The 10,173-nt window shown below is 58.8% G+C and overlaps 1 protein-coding gene across 1 annotated transcript; it reads left to right on the forward strand.

Annotated features, from left to right (window-relative positions):
* The first annotated feature begins 5,276 nt into the window (after positions 1–5,276).
* On the forward strand, positions 5,277–8,293 carry CD248 (CD248 molecule). Its single transcript, XM_025358525.1, has one exon. It carries the CDS (start codon positions 5,743–5,745, stop codon positions 8,014–8,016), a length of 2,274 nt encoding a protein of 757 aa, XP_025214310.1. The 5' UTR covers positions 5,277–5,742; the 3' UTR covers positions 8,017–8,293.
* Positions 8,294–10,173: the final 1,880 nt, after the last annotated feature.

Below are 10,173 nucleotides of genomic sequence, written 5' to 3' on the forward strand. Positions count from 1 at the left end.
GCTCTTCAGATGAGTTCCCCTCATATGGGCCATGATCAGAGCAGGGAACCCCAGCCTCCTGACCCCCAGTGTGAGCTGAGCCTGGCCTCCTGAGTTTGGAAGGTACATTGTCCCTACCCTCAACCAGGGAGACATGTCGGCCTCAGAACCCAGCAGAAAACAGGCTGTGTGGTACTAGGGGAAGCATCACACTTGATCCCTGCCAGTGGTAGCCTAAGTTGTCCTGTCCTCCCGGGCTGCACTTCTGCAGAGCTGCAGAGTTCTGTTCTGAGCATGTAATTCATCATGGTGGCTGCTAGTTATGACTCAGGACCTCCCACTTCTGCCTGTGGCCCTGTATCCAAACATGCATCTCAAAATCTTCTCATCCACACACCTGGGTAGATCTACTCATGCATCTACCCACCACACACCAATGCATCATCCATGCATGCATGTGCCCACCCATCCACCCACCCATGCATTCATCCACCCACCCACCCATGCATCTGTCCAGCCACACATACCCCTACGCATGCATACATCTATCCATCCATCCATCCATTCATCCACCCACCCACCCATCCATCCATTGGGGGTGTCCTAGAACATGGGACTTCCACCCAAGCATCCTTCTACCCATTCATGCATCTGTGCATACATGCATTCATCTATCTACCCATCTACTCATGTATCCACCCACCCACACACCCATGCATCATTCATGCCTGCATACCTTCACCCACCCACACATCCATCCACCCACACACCCACCCATTCATCAACATCCATGCATCCACTCAGCCAGCCACCCACTCATTCATTATCCATGCATGCATGCATCCATCCGTCCATCCATCCATCCACCCATGCATGCCTCCATCCATCCATGCATCCATCTATCCATATATCCACCCACTCATCCTCCAAGCATTTACTGTATCAATTAGCATCTTCTCTCTGCTAGGCTCAAAGACTAGCAGGAAGAATAAGACCCCAATCAACCCCTCTCCAACCCCTTAAACCCAGATCCCGGATGCTATGCCCACTACATCCCCCAGCCTCACTAGATAACACAGTTCTTGGGCAGCCTCAACCTTACCTCACACAACCTTGGGGAGGCTGCTGAGTGCTGGACACCCTCCCAAAGTGGGCAACCAGATGCCTCTCCAAGTCTCATTCCCAATCCACCAGACACTTAGCCTCACAGAGGCCAGAGGTGCCCCCTCCTGCCTTCCCCATTCCTCATGCTGGCTCAGGCTTCCTTCCACTTGCAAGTAGGCCCAGCCAAGACATCTGGAATTTGACCTTTGACCTTTCTTCTCCTGCTTTGCCTGCTTGCCTCCCAACCCCTCACCCCCACAGAGGCTGGGCTCCTGACCTCTGATCCCATCCACTCACTTGTCAGACAGCCTGCAGCCGTCCGTCCCCTTAGACACCCCAGTACTGGCCATTGCCCGAATCATGACTGGGCTCGCCACACCCTTGGACCAGGCTCAGGGCTGCCCCTAAGGAGCCTCCGGAGGCTGCCTCCCCCAGCCAGGCCCGCCCTGCCGCCGGGCTCTCCAGCCAGCTCCCTCCCCTTTTCCCCTTTCCCAGACTATTGCAACAGCCTCCTAACTGGTCTCGGCCTCCAAGCCCCCTCCACCCACCACACACAAGCCACAGAGATCTCTCATCATGCCTCTCTTCCCCATGGCCTCCAGGAGGGAGTCCCAGACTTTTAGGGACAACTTCAACACCTTTCAAGATAGGCTCTCACTCCTTTTCTCCACTCCTTACTGTCCCTAACGATGTCCCTCACTTCAGCCTAGTGGAGTCCTTTGTAGTCTCCAAACCCATCTTGAGCTCTGCCACCTCAGTTGTCTTGCCCAGGCTGTGCCTTCTTCCTGGTATGCTTTCCTCCCGTCTTGTTTTTGTTTTTTTGAGATAGTCTGTCACCCAGGCTGGAGTGCACTGGTGTGATCTCAGCTCACTGCAGCCTCCGCCTCCCAGGTTCAAGCGATTCTTGTGCCTCAGCCTCCTGAGTAGCTGGGACCACAGGTACCCACCAACACACTGGGCTAATTTTTGTATTTTTAATAGAGACAAGGTTTCACCATGTTGGCCAGGCTGGTCTCGAACTCCTGGCCTCATGTGATCAGCCTACCTTGGCCTCCCAAAGTGCTGGGATTACAGGCGTGAGCCACTGTGTCTTTGGTTTTTGACTTGAGGCCTAACTCTCAGACTCTGCTCAAATGATGCCTGAGGGTGCTACAGCAAAAAGAGAACTGGAATAAGAATTAGGAGACCTTGGTTCTAGTCCCATTCCTGCCACTGATGCTCTTTGAAACTCCTTGTACCTCAGTTTCCCCATCTGCAAAAAGGCTTGCCGATTGCCAGAGGTGGTCTGACTTCATGGGGAAGGCCAGTGAGTGTTGGGGACAAGTGGGCTTTGGCTGCAGGAAGAATCCCAGCTCCCCACTGCGTCTCCCTGAGCCAGGTTCATCACTTCTCTGAAGTTCATTCACGAGGCATTGTGAATGAGTCAGGAGTTTTCTAGGCTTGGGGATAGAGTAGGGAACCAAATAACAACCCTGCTCTCGTGGAGCTCACAGTCTCCAAGAGCGGAAGCTCTCCCCTGGGGGTGATGTTGCTCCCAGGGAATATGACATTTGGCAATGTTTGGAGACATTTTGGATGGTTCAACTGGAGGGATGCCACCGGCATCTAGATAGGAGCCAGGAACACTGCTAAACACCTTGCAATGCACCACGCAGGCCCTACAACAAGTAATTATCCAGGCCTGAATATCAATAACACCAAGGTTGAGAAACTCTGGCTAGGGGAGATTTGGGCCATAAGCAATAAGCAAATCCACAAATACATTTCTTTTTCTTCCTTCCTTCCTTTCTTTCTCTCTCTCTTTCCTTCCTTCCTTCTTCCCTCCCTCCCTCTCTCCCTCCCTCCCTCTCTCCCTCCCTCTTCCTTTCCCTTCCCTCCCCTCCCCACCCCTCCCCTCCTCTCCTTTTCTCCTTCTTTCTTTCATTCTTTTTCCTTCCTTCCTTCCTTCCTTCCTTCCTTCCTTCCTTCCTTCCTTCCTTCCTTCCTTCCTTCCTTCCTTCCTTCCTTCCTTTTCTTCCTTCCTTCCTCCCTCCCTTCCCTCTTTCTCTCTTTCTTTTCTTTTTCTCACCCTCCCTCCCTCTCTCTCTTTTTCTCCTCTCCTTTCCTCTTTTCTTTTCCAGAGTCTTACTCTGCCGCCCAGACTGGAGTGTGTAGTGGCACAATCTTGGCTCACTGCAACCTCCACCTCCCAGGTTCAAATGATTCTCTTGACTCAGCCTCCCAAGTAGCTGGGATTACAGGTGCACCAGCACACCCAACTAATTTCACAAGTAAACATATTTAATGTCAGATAGTGATAAGTGCAGACGGGGAAAATGCAGGAAGATCCAGTGGTTAAGCAGCCCCAGGGGGCGGTGTGGGATGGGTGAGGTGGTCAAGGACTCTGGCACTTAAGCTGAGCCCTGGAAGAGGTAAAGAAGCAGAGCATTTTTATATTGCAGGAAGAGCATTGCAGGCAGCGGGAACAGCCAAGACCAAGGCCGTGAGGCAGAGTGGCTGGAGCATTTAAGGAACAGCAATGAGGCCAGAGTTTGGAGGCAGATCACATAGACCTGGAGGCCATGGCAAGCACTGTGGTCCTTCCTCTAAGCGAGATAGGGGGCTCAGAGGGTTCTGAATGGAGAAGTGACCAAATCTGACTTGGATTTTGAAAGGATCCCTCTGGCAGGATGGAGACGGCAAGAGAGAGACCGGGGAGAGGCTGTTTGGGAAATCTAGATTGGCGTTGCTAGCCACCTGGGTTGGGGGTGGGTGGCAAAGAAGGTGTCCAGGAGTGGTCAGATTCTGGGTCTCTTTTGAAAGTGAAGCCAACAGGATTTACTGAGAGACTGGAGATGGGCTGTGAGAGAGAGAGAGGAGTCAAGCATGATCTCAAGGTTTGGGGCCTGAGCCAACAGAAGGATGAACTCCTCCATCTTGACTTTTGTCTCCTGAGAAGGGGAGTCATTCTGTGTGCTTCACGGGCATAGACGTTGTAAGAAGGGACTTCCAGGCATATGGGAAACAATTCCTAAGCCCTGTTTCTCGAGGGGCTGACTGGGTCTGCAGGGCCAGCCTAGGCACTGTAAGGTGGTTTGCAGAAACACAGCCTGGTCTCCACCCGCCACATATGCTCAGAAGACGGAGTAACATTTGCTTCAGGCTCCACAGCTGACAAAGCACATTTGCAAACACTGAGTGCTGTGACACAATTATCACAGCCCTGCTGAGCTAAAAATCCTGGACTCATTGCCCCCACGTTGCAACTAAGAAAAAAGGAGACCCAGAGAGGGCCAGTGACTCCCCTGCAGTCACAAAGTCGATACATCTGTGACAGAGGGGGAAGCTGCATCGGGGCAGCTTACTGAAGGGCAGAACCTCTCCCCCATCTCCCCACCCTGTTTCTAACTTCTGCTAAGAGTGCGGCGGGTGTGCACGGGTTAATCCGCCAGCCAGCTCCCCAGAGGTCATCCTGGGTGATGGGCTCAGTGCACATGCCTCCAGAGGCCTCCAGAAAGGGCGGGAAGACGACCCTGGCCAGCCCCACACACAGCAGGCCCCGGGAGCAGGGAGGGCTCCACACACGTGATGTCTGTGTCGTGTACATGCATATATGTCACTGTGTGCCCCATGCCCATACATGGCCCTGCATGGGTCCCCTCACAGCCTTGCACATCCTGAGTGCAGCCCAGCCCCCACCCAGCCCCCTAAACCACGCACCCTGCCTTCCTGACGCAGGAGCCCAGGGAGGCATTTCCTGTTTAGGGGCTGCCTCCTCCCCATCTAAGCCCAGGTTCCCAGGGCCCCAGGCTGAGCTGGGGTGAGGGGAGGGCAGCCCCTGGCCCCCTCACTCCCCCAACACCCCCACACGCTGGCCCAGCTGGAACCAGAAAGTTTGAGGGTAGGGGGAGAGGCTGGGGCAGGGGCTCAGTAAATAAATGAGAGGCTGAGGATGCCTGTGCCTGGGTGACCAAGCTGGTTTCCATTCAGGCCCTGCACCCGAATCAGAGGTCTTCATATGTCAGGTCATGTAGAATGCCACACCATTTTTGTATGTGCACCTAGGGTCTCATTATGTCAGAATGTGTGTACGTGTGGGAAGGGAGTCGTCTGCAAGCCAACATAGGTCTACAGTTAGGTGAAGCGACAAACAGCTTGGCAGAGAGTGCACTCTTGTAGGAGGTTGGGGGTGGGGGAGGCGCATGCGCGCGTCTGTGGGGCAAGAAGGGAGTGGGCATGTGGGTGTTCCCGTGCATGGCGAGCAGCTGGGCTGAGACTGCTCACGGGTGTGACGGGTCTGCTGTGTCCAGATTTGGGTCTCTGAGTCTCTGGGAAGCGACCTCACTCCACAGCCCTGACTCCCAACTTGAGGGTCACAGAGCTCGGCAGGCAGGCTTTTCCCACCCCCTGACTCTCAGCCCCATGGGGCCTGGGGCAGCCGTCAACTGTGCCTCCTCCCCTCCTCCGCCCCCAACCTTAGCGCCCCCCACCCCACTGCTTCCTGCTCCAGCGGCCCCCGGGGGAGAGGGAGCAGGGAGCTGGCAGCCGTCCCAGCCCACTCCTTACAAGGCCTGAGCCCGGCCCCAGGCCCGCCCCCGGCCCGCCCGCAGGAGGCCCCAGGCCCTCCCCCTGTCAAGAGCTGCTGCGGGCCCAGGGCCGGACCAGTCCAGGGGCATCGCGATGCTGCTGCGCCTGTTGCTGGCCTGGGCGGCCGCAGGGCCCACACTGGGCCAGGACCCCTGGGCTGCTGAGCCCCGCTCCGCCTGCGGCCCCAGCAGCTGCTACGCTCTCTTTCCAAGGCGCCGCACCTTTCTGGAGGCCTGGCGGGCCTGCCGCGAGCTGGGGGGCGACCTGGCCACTCCTCGGACCCCCGAGGAGGCCCAGCGTGTGGACAACCTGGTGGGTGCAGGCCCGGCCAGCCAGCTGCTGTGGATCGGGCTGCAGCGGCAGGCCCGGCAATGCCAGCTGCAGCGCCCACTGCGAGGCTTCACGTGGACCACGGGGGACCAGGACACGGCTTTCACCAACTGGGCCCAGCCAGCCACTGGAGGCCCCTGCCCGGCCCAGCGCTGTGTGGCCCTGGAGGCGAGTGGCGAGCACCGCTGGCTGGAGGGCTCATGCACGCTGGCTGTCGACGGCTACTTGTGCCAGTTTGGCTTCGAGGGTGCCTGCCCAGCGCTGCAAGATGAGGCGGGCCAGGCCGGCCCAGCCGTCTATACCACGCCCTTCCACCTGGTCTCCACAGAGTTTGAGTGGCTACCCTTCGGCTCTGTGGCCGCTGTGCAGTGCCAGGCTGGCAGGGGAGCCTCTCTGCTATGCGTGAAGCAGCCCGAGGGAGGTGTGGGCTGGTCACGGGCAGGGCCCCTGTGCCTGGGGACTGGCTGCAGCCCTGACAACGGGGGCTGCGAACACGAATGTGTGGAGGAGGTGGATGGTCACGTGTCCTGCCGCTGCACTGAGGGCTTCCGGCTGGCAGCAGACGGGCGCAGTTGCGAGGATCCCTGTGCCCAGGCTCCATGCGAGCAGCAGTGTGAGCCCGGTGGGCCACAAGGCTACAGCTGCCACTGTCGCCTGGGTTTCCGACCTGCGGAGGATGATCCGCACCGCTGTGTGGACACAGATGAGTGCCAGATTGCCGGTGTGTGCCAGCAGATGTGTGTCAACTATGTTGGTGGCTTCGAGTGTTATTGTAGCGAGGGTCATGAGCTGGAGGCTGATGGCATCAGCTGCAGCCCTGCAGGGGCCATGGGTGCCCGGGCTTCCCAGGACCTCGGAGATGAGTTGCTGGATGATGGGGAGGATGAGGAAGATGAAGACGAGGCCTGGGAGGCCTTTGGCGGTGGCTGGACGGAGATGCCTGGGATCCTGTGGATGGAGCCTACTCAGCCGCCTGACTTTGCCCTGGCCTATAGACCGAGCTTCCCAGAGGACAGAGAGCCACAGATACCCTACCCGGAGCCCACCTGGCCGCCCCCGCTCAGTGCCCCCAGGGTCCCCTACCACTCCTCAGTGCTCTCTGTCACCCGGCCTGTGGTGGTCTCTGCCACACGCCCCACACTGCCTTCCGCCCACCAGCCTCCTGTGATCCCTGCCACACACCCAGCTTTGTCCCGTGACCACCAGATCCCCGTGATCGCAGCCAACTATCCAGATCTGCCTTCTGCCTACCAACCCGGTATTCTCTCTGTCTCTCATCCAGCACAGCCCCCTGCCCACCAGCCCCCCATGATCTCAACCAGATATCCTGAGCTGTTCCCTGCCCACCAGTCCCCCATGTTTCCAGACACCCAGGTCGCTGGCACCCAGACCACCACTCATTTGCCTGCAATCCCACCTAACCGTGCCCCTCTGGTCACCACACTCGGTGCCCATCAACCCCCTCAAGCCCCAGATGCCCCTGTCCTCAGAACCCAGGCTACCCAGCTTCCCATTATCCCTACTGCCCAGCCCTCTCTGACCACCAGCTCCAGGTCCCCTGTGTCTCCTGCCCATCAAGTCTCTGTGCCTGCTGCCACCCAGCCCCCAGCCCTCCCCACCCTCCTGCCCTCTCAGAGCCCCACTAACCAGACCTCACCCATCAGCCCTACACATCCCCATTCCAAAGTCCCCCAAATCCCAAGGGAAGATGGCCCCAGTCCCAAGTTGGCCCTGTGGCTGCCCTCAGCAGCTCCCACAGCAGCCCCAACAGCCCTGGGGGAGGCTGGTCTTGCCGAGCACATCCAGAGGGATGACCGGTGGCTTCTGGTGGCACTCCTGGTGCCAACGTGTGTCTTTTTGGTGGTCCTGCTTGCACTGGGCATTGTGTACTGCACCCGCTGTGGCCCCCATGCACCCAACAAACGCATCACTGACTGCTATCGCTGGGTCACCCATGCTGGGAGCAAGAGTCCAACGGAACCCATGCCCCCCAGGGGCAGCCTCACAGGGGTGCAGACCTGCAGAACCAGCGTGTGATGGGGTGCAGACCCCCCTCACGGAGTAGGGGGAAGGGGTGTGCGCTGGACACATGGCTGGGGCTGCACCAGGGACCCACAGGGGCTGCCCAGCTGGACAGATGGCTTCCTGCTCCCCAGGCCCAGCCAGGGTCCTCTCTCAACCACTAGACTTGGCTCTCAGGAACTCTGCTTCCTGGCTCAGCGCTCGTGACCAAGGATACACCAAAGCCCTTAAGACCTCAGGGGGCGGGTGCTGGGGTCTTCTCCAATAAATGGGGTGTCAACCTTACCCAAGGCTTCTGACCCCCACTGGTGCTTGAGGGAGATTCTGGGAGGACTCAGAAGAAAGGAGGTGATCTTCCTTCAGTTTGTCTGAGTCCTCAAGGAGGTAAGGTAAGATCCCTTTAAGACAGGGTATACCTCAGAGATTCTCAGGGAAGCAGGAGTCCAGAGAGGGCAGAACCTTGCCCAGCGTCACACAGTTGAGCCCAGTAGCGGGAGATTTGGCATGGGGAGAATTTCGTATTTATTCCTCATTTTACCAAAGCTCCAAGAAGGTGGGGCTGAATCTGGGGGAGGGTTGTAGAATTAGGGTATCTGCTGAACTGGAGCCAAACTGGGGTTTAGGGGTCAAAGTAGGCTCTGGGGCTGGTGATTCAGAGGAGTGAAGGAGGGGGCTAATGGGTGAGTTGATTCTTTCTTCAGACACTTCCCTTCCCATGCCTGTAAGCTTCACAGAAGTTAGGGGCTGGGGCTCAGGGTCACTCAAGGGGACTGCCACCCCCTGGTTTGTGGGTGCTCTTGGAGGCAGTCCTCCACTTGCTCCGGGCAGGAGGCTGGGTTGGGAAGGGCCAGGAACCCGGGAGAGATCCCATGCTAACTGCTTGGACAGCCGCAGGAGCAAGGCCTTCTTTCGCCAGGGCCGCACTTTGCTCTTGTCCATGTTGGCTGGGGGTGGTGGGGGACAGACAGAGCTCAGCAGACGCGAGCTTGAGAGAGGGCTCCGGCTGCTCAGGACTGAGGTGTCCCAGGAACTGGAGAAGGGCCTGGTCAAAGATCACAGCCTGGTGGAGGTGACCTCCCTCATTCCGGGCTCACTGCCTTGGGGGGCGGGGGTGAGACCTGGGCAGGGGAGGCGCCAGTTCCCACCGCCTCTGTAATTTTTCAGTTACAGCCTCTCGGGGGCCTCTAATTAGGACGGGGCAGAACCGCCACGACCACCCGGGCAGGCGAGGAGGAGTGGCCCAGCGCCCCCTTCGGGCCTGGACCTGAGCTGGAAGACTGAGCTGGGCCCCAGGGAACCAGGAAAGGAGGGGCCGGAGCTGGGGATGAACCAGGGGGTCGCGGAGGGGGCGGAGGGAACGCTACGCACTGCCCCCAGTCCCCGCTCTCACGTTCCCCTAACTCAAACCAGACGTCCCCGCCAGATCCTGCACAGCTTTAACCTCGGAGACGCCGTCGGGCAGGTTTGCTGGATGCGAATGAGGGTTGCGAGGCGGACCAGACGGCTAGGTCTGGGAAGGAGGTGAGGAAGCGTGGGGAGCGACAAGGCCTGCCGAGACTGGAAGGTCTGGAGTCCCCTGCGTGACCTCGGGTAGGGATCCAGAGTGCCCCGAGGGCAGGAAGGAGTTAAATGCACTGCAGTCGGAGGCGGGGGATGGGAGTGGGGAAGGGGGCCCAGAGCCGGCTCTTTGTCATCTGGTAATGAGCACCAGATGCGGAGCTGCGTGCGGGCCTAAACAGACGGCCTCCCAGGGCAGAACCCCCGCCTGCGCCCAGCCCGGGCTCCGCCCACTGACTCGCAGGCTCCGCCTCATTCGGGCGCGGCCGAGAACTGCTTACTCCGGCGGTATCAGCTCGGACCCGGAGCTACAAGCGACGCCTACCCGCTGCAGAACTGAAGACAGCCCCCGGGAACTCTCCAGAGGCCCCGCCCACAAAGCCACAAGCCCCGCCCCTGCCAACTCAAAGATTCCAGCAGCGCTCGTGCCCGCCCCTCTGCCCTCTAGGCCCCGCCCAGTACCCCGCCCACAACCCACAAGCCCCGCCTCCTCCGTTCGGCGCGCGCAGATTGGCAGAACTATTAGTCTCCGCTTCTCGGAGGTATGAACTTCGGCCCGAGTTTACACATTCTCTTCACGCGGCGCTACAGGCCCCGCCCAATACAACTGCAAAC

The sequence above is a fragment of the Theropithecus gelada genome, chromosome 14 (assembly GCF_003255815.1).
Source record: "Theropithecus gelada isolate Dixy chromosome 14, Tgel_1.0, whole genome shotgun sequence".
Classification (NCBI taxonomy): domain Eukaryota; kingdom Metazoa; phylum Chordata; class Mammalia; order Primates; family Cercopithecidae; genus Theropithecus; species Theropithecus gelada.

Excerpts from the sequence above, each read along its gene's own strand:
- CD248 (XM_025358525.1), top strand. The coding sequence starts at position 5,743 with ATGCTGCTGCGCCTGTTGCTGGCCTGGGCGGCCGCAGGGCCCACACTG.